The sequence below is a fragment of the Mesocricetus auratus genome, unplaced genomic scaffold (assembly GCF_017639785.1).
Source record: "Mesocricetus auratus isolate SY011 unplaced genomic scaffold, BCM_Maur_2.0 Super-Scaffold_15014, whole genome shotgun sequence".
NCBI classification, from domain to species: Eukaryota; Metazoa; Chordata; class Mammalia; order Rodentia; family Cricetidae; genus Mesocricetus; species Mesocricetus auratus.
In genome coordinates, this window is record NW_024429186.1 from 1,563,252 (window position 1) to 1,586,899 (window position 23,648).

General features: G+C 45.8%; 1 protein-coding gene and 1 long non-coding RNA gene across 2 annotated transcripts in view; one reads left to right on the forward strand and one right to left on the reverse strand.

Moving 5' to 3' along the window:
* The window catches only part of Dnah11 (dynein axonemal heavy chain 11), a 308,279-nt gene that overhangs the window by 61,700 nt on the left and 222,931 nt on the right, over positions 1-23,648 (forward strand). The window contains exons 19-28 of the mRNA XM_040742314.1: positions 3,837-3,953; positions 4,051-4,137; positions 9,542-9,700; positions 10,596-10,679; positions 11,877-12,035; positions 15,008-15,130; positions 16,022-16,144; positions 17,894-18,118; positions 18,515-18,606; positions 19,699-19,825. Of these exons, the coding sequence (XP_040598248.1) occupies positions 3,837-3,953; positions 4,051-4,137; positions 9,542-9,700; positions 10,596-10,679; positions 11,877-12,035; positions 15,008-15,130; positions 16,022-16,144; positions 17,894-18,118; positions 18,515-18,606; positions 19,699-19,825 (1,296 nt within the window). The remainder of the gene's footprint in view (positions 1-3,836; positions 3,954-4,050; positions 4,138-9,541; positions 9,701-10,595; positions 10,680-11,876; positions 12,036-15,007; positions 15,131-16,021; positions 16,145-17,893; positions 18,119-18,514; positions 18,607-19,698; positions 19,826-23,648) is intronic.
* On the reverse strand, positions 8,445-13,889 carry LOC121139189. Its single transcript, XR_005876036.1, has 2 exons — positions 13,849-13,889; positions 8,445-8,739 (listed from the first exon to the last, which is right to left on the reverse strand). It is a non-coding gene; the product is annotated as an uncharacterized LOC121139189 (long non-coding RNA).

A 23,648-nucleotide genomic window follows, 5' to 3' on the forward strand; every position in this document is an offset into this window, starting at 1 on the left:
TTATTTATTCTAGGTATTCCATATATAAATTGAGACTTACAATGTCTGACCCATTATATTTGACCTCACCTTCTATAATGTTTTCGAAACTTATTCACTTTGTAACATTATCAATATTTTGTTTTTTTATGGCTAAATGGTGTCCCATTGTAAGACCATAACATGCATTTACCCATCCATCTACGGATGGGTGTAAGACTTGCTTCCCTCTTTGCTAGTGGCAATTACTTTGCTTTTGAACATTGATGTGTGGACATTTGTGAACATCCGTTTTCGTCTCTTTCTGGTATGCACTTTGGAGTGAATTTGCTGGGTCATATGGTTGCTCTATATGTGACTTTTTTGTTTTGTTTTTTCGAGACAGGGTTTCTCTGTATTGTTTTGGAGGCTGTCCTGGAACTCGCTCTGTAGACCAGGCTGGCCTGCCTGCCTCTGCCTCCCGAGTGCTGGGATTAAAGGCGTGAGCCACCAATGCCAAGCATAAGTGACTTTTTTGAAGACTTGCCAAATTGGCTTTCCCACTGGTGGCAACATTTTATTTTGACAGGATAAAACGCAACAATGTATCATTACAAGTGTTCTTTGACCTAAAGGACAAAGAGAACTACTGCATGTGAATTGTTCTGTATTACATGAAACTGTCCTTAGGGCTGCTACACCGGACAAAGTGACAAACTGGCCAGACAAATGCTTGACAACAGAGAGAGATGAATTAAAATAACTACAGTAGCATCAGCTACAAAGAGTTTTTATTTACTTAGTTTTTTACATTTGTTTTTCCTGTGTGTGTGTGTGTGTGTGTGTGTGTGTGTGTGTGTGTGTGTGTGTGTGGTGTTTGTCTGGAGGTCAGAGGGCAACCTTTCAGGATTGGTTCTCTCCTTCCACAGTATAGTTTCTGGGGATCATACTCAGTTCTGGAGATGCTCACCTTTACCCTTTAAGCTGTCTCACTGCCCTGGTATTTCTCCTTAAAAGAAGAATTTGGGTATGCTTTGTGTCAGATCTTGAACCTTGGCGTGTGTCTCACAGAGAAGCTGGCTATGACATAGTTAATCAGCAAGGGGAAGTATTCATTTCCCCCAAGAATTTATTGTATGAGAATTGGACTCCCTCGAGGTTTGATTATATTAAAACTATTAAATTTTCAGTAGCAGACTAGGATAGGAGGAAAGACGAGTCGTGACTTGATTTGAATAACCTGCAGCTCCGAGACTCTTGTATACTTGCGTCTATGATTACAAACGCAACAAAAAGCACCTTTGATACACTTGTGTCCCTGAGAGCATCTTTGTCATATCCGGGTCCCGGGCATTTACCTCCAGCAAGGTGGCCTCTAGATGCACTAGTCTTTTTAGTCTGTTCTCTCCTTGGTATTTTGGTTGTTCCCATTTTAATTCAGTTCTTACTACCTCCCCCCAACCCAGCAGTAGCTGCTTAATCTGCCTCATTCTTCCTCATAATCCCGTGTTAGGAATAAAGAGTGAGGAACCTTGGTGGATTCCGTGGCGGGCAAGGGTGACCTAGGTAGAGGGGACAAACATGCCAGGCAGACAGAGCTTAATTAAGAAGTTTTATTAGAAGGGGTGGGGGTGGGGGAAGAAGGGGTAAAGTGACACAGAGACACAGAGAGAGGACAGAAGAGAAGAGGGAGACAGGATAAGTCCTGTCTGTCCCAGGGGAACATTAGGAAATAGAGCAGGGAAAAGAGAGAGCTTAAGTGGGCAGGGGTCTGTCTTTTAAAGGGGTCCTTTGCACCTGCGTGCAGACCTATGCAATCACGAAACCCTGGGCTGACCAGGGTACTGCCTGAGTGCATTCTGCCAGGTGACAGGGGCAGGCCAGCATCATGCCTGAATCCTTACACCCTGAATCACAATCTACTACACGGTATCACTAAAGTTCTAGTCACAGGACTTGCCGACTCTGTCTCTCCCAGAAGCCCTCATCCATAGAGCCTCGCACTGGGTACCTCCTTCCAGAGCTGGATCCTGTTCATTAGACTTTTGAGATTATCCGACCTTTTGCTTTTTAAGGCAATATATTATTTGCATCAAGTAAAGAGGTATTCAGACTTCACAGACGTATGGCAGGCCTGCTGCGTTTGGGGAAGGTATAGGGCCTGAGCTGTCTCCTGTGACCCTTCCTGGCTTCCTGGTCATGGCTTCTGTTGAGGTACTTGAGTTGGACTTGGTTGCGTGGTCCTTATCGTTTGAGACACGGTCTCACATGGCTCAGTTGGGCCGCGAACTTGCTGTGTTGCTGAGGCTAACCCCGAACTCCTTTCTTCCCTACCCTTGGCCTCCACCTCCTGAGTCACTGAATCATAGTCACGCAACATCATGCTAGGGACAGAATCCAGGGTCACAAGAGTCAGGGTTTTGATGGGAGGCTGCAAAGGACAGGGCCACGGTGCTTCAGAACCCAAGTCTGTTGGTTCCTGAGCTGGAGCGGGTTCCTGTCTTGCTATGTAGCTGTATTAAGCCTATCACTGGTTGGCCTGCTGGGGGACAGTGGTACAGTGTGCTGCGTGAAGTAGTTCCGCGCTTGCCTCCTCCTCCTCTCCCTTTTAGGAGCCGCTTTACCAGTTTAAGTCAAAGAAAGAGTTTTACCTCTGAAGCGCCCTCTGCACACACCTGCGCGCTCATCAAATATTTATTGAGGGTTTCAAAGCAGCCTGTAGAACCCTTGGGTTTTGCAGTTCAGCTCAACGAGTAAGGCCCGTGTCACCCTGTGTGGCGACAAGACAAGTTCAGCGTCCTTGGATGCAGGGATGCTTCTCCACGGCCACTCACACCACAGCTCCTCAAAGGAAGTCAGCTGCTCCTCACCTGTTTGCGCCACAGGTGGGGAGGGCAGAGTGGAGATAGTCCCCCAACTGCTTATTGCTGTTTTGTTTTTTGTTGTTGTTTTTGTTCAACGTCAAGTAGGAACTGACCTTTCCTTTCCCCTCGCCCCTTAAGTTCCTTCAAAAATTTTCTCCTCGCAAAAACTGACCAACTCCAGTGCTAAAACTCCCCATCTTGAGCCAGCTCGGAGCCCTGCAAATTGTTTACAAAAGGAAGAAACGGAGCCACATTGTAGCTTCTCCCTGCTCAGAATCAAAGTTTCAAAGCAACTTTATTTTTCATAGTTTTCTTTTTAAAGCAGACTTACTAAACTGCTAAAGTGCCTGACTTAAATTTCCGGTTTTTAAAAATCGGTAAATTCATGCCCAGGGTGCTTGCATTTAGCGTGTGTGTGTGTGTGTGTGTGTGTGTGTGTGTGTGTGTGTGTGTGTGTGTGTGTGTGTTTGGGTGTGTTTGGGTGCACAGTGTACATATTTCACATGTATGATGGGTGTTTTCTCTAGTCACTTATATTTTGAGACAAGGTCTCTCACTGAACCTGGAGTTCACCCATTTGGCCAGGCTAGCTGGCTAGCAAGCCCTAGGGATTCCCCTGTCTCTGTGCCTTTCTGAACCCCTACCCCTCTGTGCCCTCAGGATTGCAGACCCACACCGTCACTCCTAGGTAACTCAGGAGCTTGCACAGCGAGCACTTTTTAATGACCGAGCTCCTCCCCAGCCCACACAGCTCTCTAACTTTATTCCCACAACAGCAGAGTGATTTGGAGGTGAGTGTTATTTTAAAATAAGATGAAAGCAACTCTGGTGCCTGCACGGGAGTATGCCTCGGTTCCAAGCCCTTTATCCACTATGCCGTTTCCTTGTTTTATCTGCATGCCTTACCTCTACAAAGATGACCTGAATAAAGAAACAAGACTTATCTGACCTCATGTGGTAGAGCTGGTTCAGGAACTGAAGTGATGCCTAATTGCACTTGTTTGCTTGCTCCAGGAATTACCTGAAAGATGGGAGACCACCAAGAAGATCGCAGCCACCGTTAGACACGAAGTCTCCCCGCTCCAAAATGCGGAGGTCACTCTTATCAGGAAAAAATGCATTTTGTTTGATGTGAGTTAGTGACTGGGTTTGTGTTTGTATATATAGGAACCCCTGGCAAGGATGACTGAAGCTCTCTGTCTGACATTCACTTTTGTCCCCTGACCAGGAAAAGCAAGCAGAATTTAGAGAGAGATTCAGAAGCTATGCCCCACTTGGATTTAGAGCAGAGGATCCATATGCAGCGCTCGATAAGGTAATTCATTCTCAACCACCTCCTAAGTACAGCAGAAGCCAGATTAGAAGAGGAGTTTTCCTTTCTCCTAGTTAGATTATTTTAAATTGTGTTTCCTCCGAACACCACCATTATCAAAATAGCCACGCCAGGGAAAATAACACCAGAATGGGTTGAGCTCTTACCACATGCCAAGACTACTATCAAGCCAGCCATGGTGGCATGGGTCTGTCATCCTGGTGGCTTGTGAGACCAAGGTGGCATCACAAAATTCAAGGCTTGCCTAGCTTACAAACTGAGCTTAAGGCTTGGCTGAGTAAGTTGGTGACATCCTATCTCAAAATAAAACGTGAGGACAGGGATATAGATCATTGTAGAGAGAGCTTACCCAGTTTCTGGGGGAGGTCTTGAGTTCAATTCTCAATACACACATGGGCAGTCACATGTGTACATGTGTATGGATGGATGGGAACACACACACACACACAGAGTAAGGGAAGCATATTGCATTTTAATTACCTCGTAGCTCTAAGAGATAGCTTCGGCTTTTCTCCTTTCAGATGTAGAAAATCAGCATACAGTTACATATTTTTTTTTCTTTGCAGATTACAGTTCATAAGTTTCAGAAATAGGATTACACTTCTGGATATCTAAATCTTCTTTGAAGGAATCAGCAATTCTAACAATGATACTGTTTCCCATATAATAACCTTCTCCTTTGTTCTCTGGGGGTTGAGATTATTTTGGGGGGCTCTGCACAAGCTCCGTAAATGTTCACCCACTGAAACTCCGCCTCCAGTCCACTGGGTGTAACTTTTAACCACAGGAAAGCTTATAAGACTAGATGTAAATATTGTTGAGTCATCCAATGTTGGTTTCTCACCAGCTACTTTATTATAAGAAAGACCCACATGTGATTCATAGGAGACTTGAAAGGATGTCTTATAGTTTAATGTTAGAAAAGTGCTTCAGGATCCTAACCTAGCAACCTTGTGAGAGGGATAATATTTCCATGTAGATGCAGTTAACTTCTGGGTTCTTCCTCGAACTCTGTCTTCATGCTTGGCATAGTATTTCCTCTTGGAATGATATCCAAGTTGACACATTTTCCAAATCTTATCCCATTTTCCAATTCTGGCTTTGAATTAAAACAACTGTTTTACTCTATTAAGAGAAAACACACACACACACACACACACACACACACATACACAAAACCAAAAAACAAAAAACACCACTCTGTGGCCTAAGGTCTTCTTGCCTGTTTTGGTGAAGAAAGTTAGTTTATATTCATTGAAAAGGAGTAAGTGAGCATATGTTAATAAAGGATCGTTAAAAGACTGTATCTAAACTCCAGGTGGTCTGAACAGATTGTGGATGGGAAAATGTGTGGTTTTTTTTTACATGACTCACCAATATGTTGTCTACAAACATTTATGACAGATATGTATTGAATCTCGCCGCTTCCACACATGCTGTGGCTGCCTATAGTTGCATATTTAAAAGCGAGAGGCTCATCCTACATCTTTCAGGATGCATGACAGACATTTCAAATAGGGTGGAGCTAGCTGGGTTACCCTTTTCTTGGAGGCATTTGTGTGTGTTTGCTCGGCTTGTAAATCCGATACTTCTAGGATAAGGCTCAACCAGAGGCAGTTGACATTGGGAGATTCAGTACTCCAGGCATCTCACCCCACGAATGGAAGCCATTGACCATCCAGGGGCAAGGAAGGTGATGGTCTTTGGTGAGATTCGTTCATTCTTTATTTCCTTTCTCCTTCCTTCTTTCCTTGCTTTCTGAAGTGAGATCCCCCCACAGTGAAGTGCGGGGTTTTGTTCAGAGCTGAGGATGGGGTGCACAAAATAGGGAAATTACTCTCAAGATAAAAGGTAGCTGGTTTTGAGGGTCATGCAGGCTGCGAAGAGTCCCTCTTGTATAAAAGATGCTGGGCACATCACCACAGGCGTACAATTGTACGCTGGTTGCTCTGCTAAGAAGTGAGAGGAATCTCTTATCAGCAGGATAGAACATTTGAAAGGAGGCTGGGGGTAGAGGCATGTGCCAAAGCCATGCTGCGTTAGGGACTCTTGGGCATGCAGGGCATCCTGGAAGCCTGAAGCTTTTGAGATGGACATTCTTGCCACACGTGGATGTTGTACCAGAGCAGATCTCAGCCTCACTGAGGCAGGGCAAGGGAAGTGCATCCAGAACTTAGAGTATGCACAGGAATCCTGTTGACCCAGCAAGCCTCAGAGTAAGGTGAAGGAAGAGAAAAGAGGTCTGCTGGGAATCTATGGGTCTGTTGTCGTAAGCACCTGTGGTTCCCTTGGGACGAAGGACTAAGCTGCCTTGGGACTCAGGAATTTCCAAGTCCAGGGAACAGAAATAGCTGTATGAGTAGCTGTTTTTTTAGAACCCAATAGAAGCAAACTCAAATGTCTGGACAACATGATCCTGATCTTAACCCAGTGTCCTCAAGGGAGCAACAGACCAGGCAAGTGAAGGTCGGGTGAGCAATAAGACAGCATGTAACCATCACACCTGGGCGTCAGCAGAAGCCCCAGATGCAGAGCCATGTTAAATCTTCAAATGCCAGAAGGAAAATGAGCTTACCAAATGAGCATTGCTCAGTTTTGAGTCTATCAAAAATGATCAGTTGAATTTGGAAAAGTACCAGTTGCTTAAAGAAATGAAAATTACAATTGCCTAAGATATACAACTCAGCAGACAGGAGAACGAGCTAGTTACATTTGGAAAAAGCAGGGGACGTGCGTGTTACACTGGAAGAAATGACTCGGAACTCTGCAGATGGACATAAGGAACAGGGAAGAGATACAGAGGAAGAAATCTAGGACCTAATGCCTATGTCCTAGAAAGCAGGGTAAACAGAATGATTGACAGATCAATAGAGCTAGATAAAGCACGAACTGTGGATTCTAGAAGCTCACTGAATCCTGGTGGGGATAAGTGAAAGCCTATTTAGATTCATCACAGAGAACCTCAGAATGCCAAAGGCAACCAGATAAAACCAGACGGAACTGCTGCTAGAAGTGAGAGGAGGCAAGAGGGACTCCTAGCAAGGACAGAAGCCAGAGGGCTCCGACGACATCTTCCAAATCCTGAGATCATGTTCCAGTAGGAGTGAAATGCAGGCACACTAAATTTCGTGACATCGGAACGAACTCACTGCCGGCCGGCAGATCACCAAAGTATCTCCTGCCACCTTTGCCTCCGGACAATGGGACAGCCAAGTCAAAACGTCATTTTCAGGACAGAGGCACATACAGCCAGGCCTTGGAAAGAAAGATCTGGGTGACAAATGGAATCCTAACAGTCTGGGAGATGATAGATAGTACAGAAAGACCCAGGACTTGTGGCCAGAGAGCACATTAACGTCAAACTTGAAAGCTTCAGGATGAAGTACACACATTTTAGTAAAAGCGTAATTTATCAAGATTTTTCCCCAGAAATAATAATTCTATACAGTGTTGGATATTAGTTTTTTCCTTATAGCTGTGAAAAAAATATCTGACAAGGCAAACTTAAGGAAGGGTTTGTTTGGCTCACAATTTGAGGGTCCATCATGGCGGGAGTATGCGGCAGCTGGCCACACTGCATCTGCAGTGGGAAAACACGGGGTCCTGGGTACTGCTGCTGCTGTCTCTTGGCTCACTTTATCCTATGTATTCAGCCCTTGGAATGGTGCCACCCACATTTAGGGTGGGTCTTTCCATCTCTGTTAATTCGATGTCGCAACTCAAACACAAACATTTGTCTTCTAGGTGATTATATCAAGTTGACAGCATTAACCATCACAGTGACATAAGTATTAATATTAACCAGTAGGAAGAAAGATAGAAAAAAACAAAACAAAACAGAACTAGTGATTAGGACCTGGTGTGGCAGCTCTCTTTGGTTCATTTACATTGCATTAGGTATTAAATATAACTTGGAAAATATTTAAAGTACATGCATATCTTATATACAAATGCCATGCTATTTTATATAAGGGTCTAAGTGTATTTGGATTTGGGTATCTGGGGCAGAGTCATGGAACCAGTCTCCTGCAGATATGGCGGGACAAGCATGTTGTACAACTGGCTGATGCTGCCGTTCTGACATCTAAAAATCTTCAAGAGTACATTTTAAAGCGTTCTCATTACATCAAAACACACACACACACACAAAGTGAGGTAATACATACACTAAGATGCTCTCATTTGTATCCAGCCCACAATGCGTACATAGTTCAAAACATGTACATGACAAACAGACCAATAGTTGCTTGCCAAAAGAGTTAAAACTGATGGAACACAAAGAGATCAAATGTTGATTTTTTTAACATTAAAAAGAAAAAGGAAGAAAAGTAAAGGAATTCAGTCATTGGACCTTGGGACCGAGGTGGCGATGGGAGGACATGGGAGGCAGAAAGCAAACTCGGTTCCTCCTTGAAAAGCCAATCACTTTGGTTTACATTGCCACCTGAGTGCAGGAGAAAGAGCCACGGGGTTACGGGAGCGAGCACCGCAGAAACACGGGCGAGGTGGGTGAGGGGTGGCTCCTTTCAGCCCTTCTGTGACCCCCAGAACTGGTGGCAGGCTTCACTGTGTGAACACGCTGTCCTGTGAATAGAAAGTAAAATTAAGAGTTGCTCATCAGAAAGGGGGAACAAGCTAGCCTGCACTGGATGCAAAACATTAGCCCTTCCGTGTGACAGGACAGCAGGTGAACCTTAGCAGAGGTGACCCTCAGGTGAAATCTGGACACAGGTGTGTGAGAATGAGTGAGTTTGCTCTGGGTGTTCTTGGGCACGTGCGTTCTTGAGTGTGTCGCGTACTATTAATCATCCGCAGGGCCATTTGAAGTTGGAGAGTTTTCCTTCTTTCTTTATTCTTCTCTCCAACCCCCCTCTCCCTTCCCCTCTCCCCTTCTCTACCCTCCCCTGTTCCTTTCTTTCTTCCTTCCCAGGGTCTTATTCAGTGTCCAGGCTAGCCTTGAACTCTCAGTGATCCAGCTGCCTCAGTTTCTTGTATACTGGGACTGTAAGCATGAGGTACTACGCACAGACAGAATTTGGGGTTTCTCTCTCTCTCTCTTTCTCCCTCTCTCTCTCTTTCCTTTCTGTTATTCTCCCTCCCACCCTCCCTTCTCTTTTCTTTTCTTTTTGGTTGTTGTTGTTTTGTTAAGCTAACTGATCATTAAAAAACCAATTTCCGGTAAGGAACGTTCCTTGTCCTTGAGCAAAGTCCCAACTATATGAAGATACTAAGACCTCAAAAGCCCTCTACAGCTCACCAATTACCCAGCAGAGTTTTTGTCAGAGTTCTCTTTTGAGAAACCACAGTTTGAACATGCAGTACCAGGACCAGGGATGGTGTGGCTTCTGCCCCTATCCTGAAGCTTGCATGTGGGTTTTATCCTCAGGCACACCAGGAGCTGGAGGCTTTGGAGGGAGAGATGGGACAGATGCAAGACTGTGCACGTCTCTTCGAGGTGGCTCTTCCCGAGTACAAACAGATGAAGCAGTGCCGCAGAGAAATCCAGCTGCTCAAGGGACTCTGGGATGTCATCGTTTATGTTAGAGTAAGATGCATTTTGGGGGGGGCAGCATGGTTCTCTTTAGTAAGAGGTTTTAGTAAACATGCGATTTCAGTGCCTGTGTCAGTTTATTTGGGTTTTACAATGTCTTGAAGTACGTACACACACGTTAGACTTAAACTCCTGTCTCCAGAATTAAGGTTCAGAGATCTCTGTAAATGGAAGATCCTGCCTTTTGAATATCAGTTGTTTCTATTTAGTTCAGAGAAAAACCTTGTATAATGAGCTGACTGTCTCAGAGCCTTGGGTGATACTACATAGAATATGAATTTAAAAAAATTGATATGTAAATCTGTGTTAAATATACAGTTGGCTGTGCATACAAACTCACATAGACACCCTGTGTGTGTTTTCTGTATGCATACGTAAACTGAAACACACTGAAAATATTTAATTTGTGTGGGACTAATTCTAAAAGGTTACGTATAGAAAGTCCTAGGAAAATAGGCAAGGTGTAAAATATAAATAAACATATAAAATATGAGCAAAACTGTTTTAATGAGATTTTTGTTATTATAAAGGCTTTTGGGTGACAGCCTGATTTATATTGCATGTGGAACTGTAGAAGCCTATTAATAATATGCGTAACAATTTACTTCAACTATGCAGGATGGAGTGGTGGTGGCTATGTGGAATTTTATTATTGCTACCAGGAATTAATACATCATGGTGTTTCGCCCTTAAGCTTGGCATGTTCTGACAATTTTTTTTCCTTTTGTTTTAGTGATGGGGAAGTTTTGACAAGTGCAAGCTAATGTTTTAAAAAAAAATTGCCTTTCCCCTGGTGGAGAGAGTGCCTGTGTCTCGCTGGTTTATATATTTTGCTGTGGAGACAGGCTTCGCCAAATGTTGACACGTTTATCTCCTTGTGCATTTGCAGAGAAGCATTGATAATTGGACAAAAACCCAGTGGAGACGGATCAATGTGGAGCAGATGGATGCGGAACTCAGGAGGTTTGCCAAGGCGAGTTTCATAACTGCCGGCCAGAGCCATTTGTCTTCCTAGGCACTGCCCCCTTCCGTCTCCCCCCTGCCTCTCTGGTGTATCTGGTGTGTGGGGGGCTGTGTTCCCTTATTTACTTCAAACAGAAGGAGACAAGAGTATTTCTCCCGGTCTCGGCCGGTTGGGCGTCTCATCAGACCTGCCCTTCTGAGAACGAACTGGTAAAAAGCCTATCCGAGGTGTGTGCTTTGAAGGGTTTAGCGAGTGCATCAGAGGCAGCCCTGCCCATGAGCGAGAGTAGAGAGAAAGACTGTGAGCATCCGGGCTGAGAGAGCTGTGGTTTAGGGATTGAGCCCTGTTCCCCCCCACACACACCCTGCCTTAGCAACTACGAGTAGTTCATATCTGCAAAGGGACCTGTTGGTTTGGCTCTTGGAGCCAAATCTGGATTTACACAGACTGTTGCCACCTCTGTAACTGTCGGTGCTTACCCCAGCATCCCCAGAGGGTATGCAGTGCACACAGAGCTTCGGTTACCCGAACTTATGCCCTGCGTGGGGCCTGAAGGAAGCCAAAGGCCACGGGCAGTGAAGGGCAGTTAAAAATGTCAGGCTCTGGGGCTGGAGAAGTGACTCGGTGGCTAAGGGCACCGGTTCAGTTCCCGGCACCGCATGGCAGCTCACAGCTATCCGTAACTCCGGTTTCAGGGAGCCTGACACCTTCATACCAATGTGCATGAAAATAAAGTTAAAAAAAAAAAAGTCAGGCCCTCAGGCTGGTAGACTCGCCCATTTCAGGTGGTTCTAAGATGAGAGGGAGGGGGGAGGGGGGGAGGGAGGGAAGGGGGAGGGGGATAGGAAAGGAGGGAAGGGAGGGAAGGGGGAGAGGGAGGGAGGGGGAGGGGGAGAGGGAGGGAAGGGGAGAAGGAAGGAAGGAAGGAAGGAAGGAAGGAAGGAAGGAAGGAAGGAAGGAAGGAAGGAAGGAAGGAAGGGGCAGACCCTTTGCTTTCTTCCTATGTCCCAATGTCTTTGACGAAGGTTGAGGTCTGTGCTCAGCCCGTCCTGTCTCCATCCAGTTTGTTCTCCCACATTGTTCCCTTCACTGTCTTTCCTAATCCATGAATGTAGAAAGGTCTATGTATTCTCCCAAAGGAGATAGTTATATATGTAATATAATGTTATCTATAGGAATTTGGGCGTTTCCCTTACATTTCTTTAGGAAATTTGGTCACTGGACAAGGCCGTCCGTATCTGGGATGCGTATTCGGGCCTGGAGGGCACCGTGAAGGACATGGCAACCTCACTGAGGGCCATCGCAGAGTTGCAGAGCCCTGCTCTCAGGGACAGGCATTGGCAGCAGCTGATGAAGACCATTGGGGTATGTACGGGGGTCACCTCCACTGGAAGGTACCTACTACAATGTGTCACTCCCAGCTTGCCTCGTCTGATGAAGAGTGGAGCATGTGGGGGAAGCCTCTGACTATATGCAACAGGTCAGGTTCCCTGAGGACCAATGACTAGGTACCCAGTGAGCCCACTCCATAACCCTTTATATCTTCCTGGCTGTGTGTTCTTAGGAAGTCACTTTGCTTCTCTCTCTGGGGTTTATTTTTACTTTTATCCCAAGAAGGATTCTCTGTCTGTTTTTTTTTTTTAATGCATCATAGTTGCCTTGTAAGGAGTAATCGAGAAGAAATATGACAGCTTTTTACAGAAATCAAATAGCAGCTAGTGATCTTATGTGCCGTGGAAAGGATCAGAAGGTATAGACCTGATTTTGGGGGGCATGTTGAGACCTTTTTTTCAAACTTGGTATGTAATATGCTGTTGTCTTTGGTAGTCGTGTGGCATGACATAAAGTGGTTTTTTTCACACGTCCATGACACTTGAGGTTCTGTGTTTTTCTCCCCCCAGCTATATCTATGGAAAAGCAAATGTGTCAATAATAAGCTTTGTTTTACACCCGGAGTGAGCTCAATCAGTTGAAAATGTGTCAGGGGAGGCCTGGGGAGCGTTTTCCCCTTAGGTGGAGTAGGAGCTTTCTTTGTGAAGCAATGTCATCATGGTGCAAGGAAAATTTGCAGGGCTGGAAATTTCAACCAGGAAACACAGGGTAAAGGGGACCTTGGAGGGGTGCGGACAGCCTGGCAATGTACCTCTCTCATTCCCCACGCAAAGGAATCATGGGGTCCTGAGCTAAGTTCCTTGCTCCTTGTGCCTTCATTAACTCTTCTGTGAAGTAAAAACAAGGCTTCCCATGCAGTCCTGGGGGGGTCAGATTAGGAAATACAGATGCTCATGGATGAGACCTAGCCTATAGTAAGCACTACATCAAGCAACCCTGAAACTTTAACGCTCCTATTTCCTGAGTCCTCTGAGACATTGTCTACTTACTGATTGGTGTGTTCATTAAGAATTATTTTAGTATCTGCATATATAGCTGACTGTGGATCTAGTCTCTCCTCTTATTTCTTCCTATGTGCCTTTTGCCTTGACACCGTCTGTGATTGCTTATAGAATTTTTTAAAGATTTATTTATTTATAGCATAGACAGTGTTCGACCTGTACGTATCCCTGCACACCAGAAGAGGGCACCCGGTCTCATTACAGATGGTTGTGGGTCACCATGAGGTTACTGGGACTTGAACTCCGGACCTCTGGAAGAGCAGCCAAGTACTCCAGCTGAGCCAGCTGGAGCCAGCTCTCTAGCCCCAAAATGCCATTCTTTCCTTCTTTTTTCTTTCTTTGTTTTTTTTTTTCAAGACAGGGTTTTTCAGTGGCTTTGGAGGCTGTCCTGGTACTAGCTCTTGTAGACCAGGCTACTCACAGAGGTCCACCTGCCTCTGCCTCCCAAGTGCTGGGATTAAAGGTGTGCGCCACCAACGCCCGACTCGGAATGCGTTTTTATATGATTAAAAAAATGCCACCTTCCCAGTCAGACAGCAAGTGGGGAAAGCACCATTTCCTAGACTGGACTCTAGAGCAGAGGCAGAGAAGTGCCAGTGTCTCAGTCACCTGGACTAGTGTAAAGGGAAGCCTTCCCGCCAGCCTGGTTCCAGAGCCACATCAGTCCCAAATAAACACACAGGAGGCTATGTTAATTATGAAGCTGTTGGCCTTGCTTGTTTCTTACTGGCTAGCTCTGACTTAAGTAATTACCCCATAATTGTTCATCTAAGTATTTCTCTTACCGGAGCAAAGTTCCGGACATCTTTCTTCTCTGGTGGGCTACATCATGACTTCCTGTGTTTCTCCTACCCAGAATCCTCCTGAACTCCTAGTCCCACCTATCTTGCTTCCCTATTGGCCAACAATGCTTTATTGACATATACACAGGACTTCCGCATCAGACTGGAGTGCATGTTGAGGGCACAGATTGCACAGTTGGCCGTGGCAGTCACGTTGTATATCCCTGCTCCTGTTGGCGGTGGAATGCAACGAGAAGTAATGCAGAGAGTGATCAACTCAACTGACTTTCTGGGGCTTCCCAGGTCATGTTTATCCAGTCTCCTCTGTGGATGCCCCTCAGACCCAAGCAGTGGATCACTGGTCACTCTGTGGAGGGGGCAAACGACACTGAGAACTCTTTCAAGGTGGTTGAAGCCAGAGAGGGTAGCAAGCTGCCTGAGAGAGCAGAGTGGTGTCCTCTGAGGGCCACAAGGGAGATGACTTTCTGCAGCCATTGTTTGTAAAGGACATGGATTGACTTAGGATGTAGGAAGAATGGAGTTTCTTGTTAACCAAATCCAGGGTGAGGAGTGTTGGGGGGAGTGGCAAAGGATAATGGGAGAATAAAGTGAATTCTCTCACATGTTAAGCCTGCATAATGGCATGAGTGACGACAATTTCTGTCAAGCCACTAAGATTAAATTAGTGGTAAAACTAGGTCATATCACGAGTGACTGGAAATTATGCTCAGTGAGCAGGGCACTTCAGGAAGAAAAGACAAATGGGCTGCTGCCTGGTTCCTGGGGTTTCGACCAAATTATAATAAATGAACAGTCTTTTTTTTTATTTAAATAGGTTTTTGGGTAAAGGCAATAGAAACTGTTTGAAAATGGAAGGCCATGAAACAGAAGAGAGGACAATGTGTGTGTGTGTGTGTGTGTGTGTGTGTGTGTGTGCGCGCGCGCGCGCGTGTGTGTGTGTGTGTGTGTGTGTGTGTGTGTGTGTGTTTGAACGTGGTGGCGACTTGGCCCTGAGTTACTGTAGATGAAGGCCCAGGAACTATAAGCATAGGGAATGAGACCGTATTACCCCGTCTTCTAATGAGCTGGTAGGGAGTGACCTATCCAGGAGCTGTCATTAAATGTGGGTTATTAAAGTCTGCCTCCTTTTCTCCCTACTCAGGTCAGATTCTCGATAAGTGACGCCACAACATTGGCGGACTTGCTGGCATTGCAGCTGCACAGAGTAGAAGATGACGTGAGAGACATAGTCGACAAGGCCGTGAAGGAGCTGGGCACCGAGAAGGTACCATCCGGGGATGTGTCTCTTGCTAGGATACTGGGCTAAGCTCTGAGGTGGTAATACCTTTAGGGGGGCTGTATCTTCCCCCAGGATCCTGGGTTCATGCTTTTGCAAGGAAGCCACTTAGGATGGAGTGTTCACTGACCCTGGAGCGTGGAAACATGTACCCAAGAGTTTCCTCTGCTGCGGTCAAGTGGGTGTCCCCGGGCGGGACACAGGATCACTGGAAGGCAGAGGACGTGCAACCACAGGAAGGTTGGCCCCTGCTGAAGGGAGCAGGGGCCACTTGCCTATCTTTTCCTTTGCAGCAAGCAAGACCCACTCTAAGTACCGGGCTTTCATCAACTCAGTTGGTCTTTCATAATAACCGTGTTATTATTTCTAGGGTGCAGGTGGGGAAACCGAGGCATAGAAAGGTAATTGGCTTACACGGGTTTGCTTAGGAGTCAGAGGTACACATGCAGAGGCCCTACCTGCCACCTACCTCATGCTGGCTAATCTATAAGTTGGTGTAACCCTTTAAGTCCCGTCCCTTCTTGCACTTAAACATCCCTTCAGGGAGGAAGATGTAAATCAGACCCAAAAGAAGTTTAGGGTTAGTGTGATGCTTGGGTCCTTTGGAGTGGTGGCATTTACTCCCCCAACCTTGTCACCATGAATCATGTAAGAAAAAAAATGAGGCCAGTCACATTTAATATTTTTAAACTGTTAACATGAGTTTTAAATATTTATAAATGTTATTTATAGTTTATAATTTACAATTTATTTATAGATTTGCAAATATTAACATTAATATAATAGTTAAACTTTTTTCAAATTCTAGGTCATGGGTAAGATATTGGCCCTCAATTTGATGTCTATGCTCTTTAATTACTCAATTATTTTGGTTACTAGGTTATTACTGAAGTCAGCCACACCTGGGAGACCCTGGAATTTTCTTACGAAGCTCACCATCGAACAGGCACCCCATTGCTGAAGTCTGACGAACAGCTTTTTGAAACCCTAGAGCACAACCAGGTAAAATGGATTTTTATTTTAATTAGCAATTTTATATATTTTTACCCAAAAATTCACGTACAGAGTCTGATTCATTTGTTCACTGAGCATCTACTCTCGCCGGGCTCTAGATGTGAGACCATTTGGCATTCAACAGTGTGGAATTGTAGTTCAGAAAGGAGCTGCACAAAAGAGTCCCCTGTGAGACTAAGGGGAGATGGACAGACACCTAGGGGACTAAGGAGAGACAGACAGACTCTAGGAGACTAAGGAGAGATGGACAGACAGACTCCTAGGAGACTAAGGAGAGAGAGACAGACAGACTCCTACAAGGCCAAGCAGAGACAGAATGACCACCAGCAAATGATGGCTATGCAATGGGGACAATGTTAGTAATGTTTGGGACACCAGAAAGCAGCCACCTCTCAGGGGTCAATTGTTTTTGGGTTTCTTGGAATATACTTTTTTCTTCATGGATGTTGTGGAAATTAAATCTGTAGACACAGGTGTGAGGATAGCATATATGACCATGAGTTGTAAAGATAAAGAGCATCTCTTTAGACCTTTGGGAGAAGAGAGGTTGATGGGAGCATTTGAGAAGGCAGTAGCTGTCTCTGTGATTAGATAGATGTAAGCCTAGAGCATACTGACACTATGATTCTTGGTCTATTTGGTGTGAGAGTTGTTTATATAAAGGCAGAGGTCAGCCCAGAGCCCAGCCTAGAGGCTCAGTGTAGCATGAGGTCATTGTCAGCATCCAGCGAGTTGGACAGAGACAAAGGACCTAAAGCCTAGTGCCTTGAGGAAGATCTGCATTTGGTCACAATAGAATGGGTGGGAGAGGGTAAGAGACTGTGAACAGGCAAATAATGGAACAGGATATTGCATAGGAGTCAAGGGTTTTGCCCCAAAGAGGAATCGTGTGTGTTAAATACTTCGAGTGAAGGAGAACAAGAAGGGGTCAGTTTATCCGGTGAAGTCCTGAGGTTTCCATGTGAGCTTGATGAGAAGTGACTAGGACTGCTGCATGTGACAAGTCTTGGTGGCAATAGACTCAGCTAAGAGAGGAAAGAGTAAGCTTGAGGGAAATTTTACTTTTTTGAGGCCTACATGCATACAAATACATGCATGTGTGCGTGCGCCACACACACACACACACACACACACACACACACACACACACACACACACACACACACAAACAAAACGGGCAGGGCCAAGGGGCTTTCATTCTCAAAGATGCCCCTAGTACCTGTTAGATGGTGTTTATCTTTACTCTTGAGGCAGAGTTTTTTGTTTTTGTTTTTTGGGTTTTTTTTTGTTTTGTTTTGTTTTGTTTTAACTGGGACTTGGGACTAGTTGTTTGGGCTGGGCTGGCTGGCTGTTGAACTCTAGGGATCTGCCCATCTCTGTCTAGCTTTTTTTTTTCTAATCGTGTGTGCTGAAGACACGAACTCAGGTCATAACAAGTCCTCTATGGACTAAGCCATCTCCCCAGCCCCCAGTATTGGTTTTTACCTACACATAAGTGCCTGTCCTTCTCGTGGAAGACGTGCCAAGTAAACGTAGATGCTTCTACTTCCCTCATTTCTTTGGTTGGCTACATCAGCGTGCTATGAATTCCTTGGCCCATTTTGCAAGAACTTGATAGTGCCTCTCTGGGTTCCGCACAAGGTGCAAGAACACGGAAACTGGCAGAGTAGCCTGCCTCGTGGCACTCACAGTTCGCCAGTCAGCGACTGACCGGTGCCTGCCCGCCTTGCCTTCTAGGTTCAGTTGCAGACTCTTCTTCAAAGCAAGTACGTAGAACACTTCCTCGAGCAAGTCCTGAGCTGGCAAAACAAGCTAAACGTAGCCGATGCTGTCATCTTCACCTGGATGGAAGTCCAGCGAACTTGGTCTCATTTGGAAAACATCTTTGCTTGTTCAGAAGATATTCGAGCCCAGCTCGTGGAAGATTCCAGAAGATTTGATGGAGTAGATGCTGAATTTAAGGTTGGTCAGAGACGGGGTCCTGTCCTGTCCCAGCAAAGCTTCCACATGTGAAAACCCACGATGAGTTTCATGGTTTTAGGCTCTTAAGGTGCAGTTTGTACGGAAACTTTATGGGTTTTTGTTTGTTTGCTTTGTTTTTTTTTTACAAATCCTGCCATGGCCGTGTTAGCTCTTCAAGGCTGCCACTGTGGCGTGGCAGATGGCTATGAAAGCAGGTATGACCCTTCCGTGAAATCATGTTAACCAACACCGTTCATACGTGGTGCAGACATGGTGCCGGACACGCCTACAGTCCCCTGGACCCTGACCATCCGGCCGTCTGTGCTATCAAATGTGGATCCTCTCAGTGGAAGGAAAACGGCGAGTTTCTAACATCTGTGTTACGCTTATACGCAGGAGTTAATGTTCAAGACAGCCAAGATAAAAAACGTCTTAGAAGCAACGTGCAGACCCCACCTCTATGAGAAGCTGAAAGATTTTCAGAGCAGGTAAGAAACACCACAAAGGGTCCGCTCAGGCCTGTCCCTCCCACGTTCTAACACTGTTCAGTATTACGTGGCTGAAGCTGCTCTGTGTTCTCTAGCTGCCCTGTGTGTCTAGGGTGAGGTTTCCGATAACTGGTCCATTCTTTCATCACATTGCGTATACTGACTGAGCACCTACTGTGCGCCAAAACCCTGGACAGCATCAGCACTCACTCACTCACTCGATCACTCACTCACTCACTCACAGTCCTTCTGTCTTCATTCTTTCCCCCACCTTTCTCTCATTGCCCCTCCCTCCTCTTTTGTCATCTGCTGCTGTCATTTTTTTTTTTTTTTGGCTCCAGATTGCTGTTGAACTCATGGGAATCCCCTGCCTCAGCTCTCCAAGTGCTGTATTACACGGGCGAGCCACCCATCTGCTTTATACCTTCTCTCTGATAGGGCTCGCCAGTGCTTTCGAAATCCTTCCCCTCGGGGCCATCTGTAAAGTCACATTCACATAGATCTCACAACTGCACCCACAAGGACGCTCTGGGTTTTTTTTTTTCTTTCTTTTTCTTTTTTCTTTAAAGTGGGCGACTCCGCTATTCAGATGAGCTGCTTTACTGACAAGACGTAGTTATTTGTATCGAGCCGACAGCTAGGGCTAGGGATGATAAAGTGGGAGCCATTCTGGGTCTGTGGCCGCCCTTGATTGCTGGAGAAGGTTGAAGCCACTTGGTGTTTTACAGATATCCAATGGGGGAAAGAACTCTGCCCCAGTTACAGCTTACTACTGCAATTTGTGCTTTGGGCAAGCGATGCCAAATCTAGTCTGCGTCATGAGAAGCAACGAGTAGCATAAACCCGTAAACCTGAGTCTGGCATACAACGTGTGTGTGTGTGTGTGTGTGTGTGAGCGTGTGAGCACACGCGCCTTCCCCTCTCCCTAGACCTGGCTGTCTTCTGATTGTAAGCAGGATGTCAAAGCAGGAGGGGGGGTGTCTGAAATATCGGTTTCCCGTTTGGTCGTAGTCGCGGTAAATGCAGGTTTGCTCTGCTGGAGTGTCAGTGTGGAAACACGGGCGTGCCTAAGACGGGTTCCCGTTCCTGCAGGCTTTCCCTTTGCGAAAAAGCGCTGGCCGAGTACCTGGAAACCAAGCGGGTCACTTTCCCTCGTTTCTACTTCATCTCCGCGGCTGACTTGCTGGACATTCTCTCCAAGGGAGCCCAGCCGAAGCAGGTAATGGCTTTGGAGGCCCCGTGCTCTGCCGATTAGTTGAGGAACGTCCCAGTTTCTCCACCATTATCAGATGCCATCTGTCATATCACCATGTGCCAGGAGCTAGGGAAAAGACATCTGCATTTAGATTTCCTTAACGTAAGAGACGGGGGGGGGGGGGGGGGGGGGGGGATGAGAGGCCGAGCTAGGGAAGCAGTAAGAGCAACTGCCCAGTGCTGAGCAAAGGATGGGAATGTGAAACACATAAGTGTTCAGCATCGTGGGACGGGGTTGGGGGGGAACGTACAGGAAGAACCAACCCATGACATCTCAAGACTGAAGACCAGGGACGGATGCCCCCCATTGCCTGCCTGGCAGCCTTCCTGGGGAAATTGGGTCACTGGGGATGAGCTTCCTGACCACTCCAGTTCTGTGGGCGCCACCATCATTATTACGTTGGACTTCTTTAGGAGGAGGGGTTATAACAATTTCTTTAGGAGGGGGGTTATAACACTTTCTTTAGGAGGGGGGGTTATAACAATTTCTTTAGGAGGGGGGTTATAACACTTTCTTTAGGAGGGGGTTATAACACTTTCTTTAGGAGGGGGGGTTGTAACACTTTCTTTAGGAGGGGGGGTTATAACACTTCAGCCTCTCCCTCTCCCCTTCTGGTTTCCTCGGTCTGCAAAAGCTGACACACCACACATTTCCTAATCCTTACATCCACAGTGAAAGCAAAGGAATGCTCGTGTTGCCTTTGGTAATCTGAGAGCTCAGAGCAGAGACAAACTGCACCAGTCCTGAGACTGCCCTTCTTGTAAATGTTTAAAGGGTATCCCTGTCCCTTAGACTCATCGGCTCCACTGATTTACAGTTATAAAGGCGCTGGATGGACGTCGTTAGTCTCTAAGGCTGAAGTTCATGCTTAATCATTGTGGAGTTTTACATGCCTCCAGAAAAAAAAAAAACATTGTGGAGTTTTACATGCCTGGGTGGGGGGAAGGAACAGACTCTCTAGATATTTTCTACTTTCTTTGAAATCTGAATCTCTTTACACCACAGTTTTGTGTATTTTGCTGTTGGCTAGATGCAGTCTTTGTAGAGATTATCTCCCCCCGCCCTTGGTCATTATTTACCTTTGAATGGGGATTGAATTGAATAACTATCCTTGTTGCTTAATGCAAGTGAGATCTTTTTACACATATTAGAATTGTTAGTCAACATGGACAACACTTTCGGAGGACCCTACTCAGGTGCTGTTTGGGTCTTCTGCGTGCTCCTGGATGTGTCTGCAAGGATAATGTCTCTGACCAGGATGTACTAATGCTTTGCATATTTATGCAGCACATAATTAGCTGCTTAAAAAATCTAATTTCAGCCATCATAATCATCACCACACTTACACTCCAATAATCCTCACAGATACCCTAGTGACTAGTGGGAGGAGATTTTTATGGGGAGGGGTGTCATAAGCTGTTTCATTAATCTTTCAAGTCCCAAAGACCTTTCAAGTTCAAACGCTTATAAACACAAGCTCAAATTTCAACATGGAAAATAAGAGAGACACATAAGTCTGTAACAGGACAATGCTGTCTTTCTCTTAGACAGCCTCTCTCAAAACACAGTAAACACTTGTGTCCCTGATTTATCAAGCAGTGTTAATTCTGTGGGATAGCAAGCTCGAGATACTAATTTTTTTCTATAATCTTTTAACTCCAAATGTGCCCTATTGAATATCTCCGTACTAGTGACACACCCTTTTGTAATTCCTTGGGCAGGTATCATAAGTCTTGATCTCTTTTTCTCATTAAAAATGAATGCATATGCCCAAAATAACTGGCCAAGATCAAGCTAGCAACCCTAGTTCATCCCTGAATGCCAGGCTTTCACACAACTTTTGAGGCATGGTAACCACGTTTGGTCCATTCCTTCTTGGGCTGCTTATAATAAGGACGGGTTTAGGGGGATGATTTGTGGTACACAGGACTGAACCCAGGACCTTAGACATGCTAGGCGCTTGCTGGATTTCAGCCGTTGGCTGCCATTTCTTAACCCGATTCTCTGGCAGTGCCGCTGCTGATTCCCACACCCAGTGTGAGGATTCGTATGCCGAGCGCTGTGGACCGTCCTTGCAAGTCTTTGGTGGGCAACCAAGGAACCCTCCCCATGGTCCATGCGGGTTCCTCTCGGGTCCCAGATCCCCTTGTTTGTTAGAGTGGGAATTGGGGATAGATTGCTTGATTTCCCCCACAAGTGCCTTGGTCTCCTGCTCTGGGCTGCTTACTCACACCTGAGGGGGAAGCCCCCTCCACCCTTGGACACTTTCATAGAGGAGCGTGTGGTGTTGGATGAGGGGACGGTGCTGAGGAATGCTTGGCTTAACCCTGAAAGGACTTACCTACCCTAACTCATGTTACTCCGTGCCATTTGTTGTCAATGGAAGGCCTAGGCTCTAGGTGAGGGGACTATAGCTCAATGTATTCTTTTTTTTTTTCTTCTTCTCAATTAACTTGTGTGGGGAAGTGGGGCCAGCATCAACCTTGGCTGTCTTTCCCAGGAGTCTTTCGCTATGGTTTTTGACAGCATCTCACACTGGCCTGGAAGCTCACTGGTTAGGACAGGCCGACTGGCCCGCTAACCCCAAGTGCTGGGACTAAGAACATGTGCCTCTGTACCCAGTTCTCCACGGTGGTTCTGGGGGATCAGACTTGGATCTGTGTGCTTGCAAGATGAGCACTTCACTCACCAAGATGTCTCCCTGGCCCAATATACTCTCCAGATTTCTTTCTTTCTAATCATAAAAAAAAAGTGCCTGAAATATCAACCAAACCACACAGTGACTCAGTGTACACGATTTTTGCCGCGAGCTTTTCTTCACCCGCCAGTGCCAAGCACCTTTGTTAAATCCCTCTCTTTGTTTCCGAATGGCTGGCCCCATACTTCCAAACGGATGAAGAGAGCGTTATCTAGCTACCGTTTGTGGAATTGTGATCATACTCTTTAGAAAAACTATCCCAGGCACTTTTTTTTTTTTTACAGCGTTAGAGCTGCTATTGTCCTTAACGCACAGCTGGACCAACGTAAAATGTTAAAGGTGCATTAAGGTACAGTGAGCTTGAGGGTTGGAGCATAGCACAGTGATGATGTCCAGCATAGTGATGCCTCACAGTCCTGCTGGTGAAAGCCAGCAACAAGGTCTTCGTTCCATACTAACGAGAGGGGGATAAAGCGGCTCAGGTGCCGTGGTTGTAGGGGAGACATGGTTTACAGTTGTCTTAACCTACCAGCTTGGAAGTGATTGGATTTCTGGTTGAGTTGGTGATCTTGTGGAGAGTCACTTTATTTCAAATTACACAGGTGTGATTTCCTTTAAACCATTTAAGATATTTTTTATTCTTTGAAAACGTCATGCAATTCATTTTGACTGAGGATCTTATACACATATAATATGATAACATTGTTTGGCACGTATATAATATATAGGGCTTTGATCAAATCCGTGTCCCTTTTTTTCTCCTCCAATTCCTTCCCTGCCCTCCATGTTCCTTTATTCCCCATTCTGTGTCTCTCTCCCTGTCTCTGACTTCTGTACCTGCACAGATGTAGGACCATCTACTGTTGCAGGGGGTAGTCTTTCAGGGGTATGTCCCTGAAGGAAACTAATTTTCCTTTTGCAGCAGCCATCAGTTACTAGTAACTTCTTTCTGGGGGAGGGATTAACAATCCTCTCCCATGTCCATGCCGGGATTTTGGCTGACTCGATCTCATGCAGACACAGCGTTGCGAGCTCATGTGTGCAGTGGCCTCATCATGCCCAGCAGATAATGGTCACTGCTGATGCCCG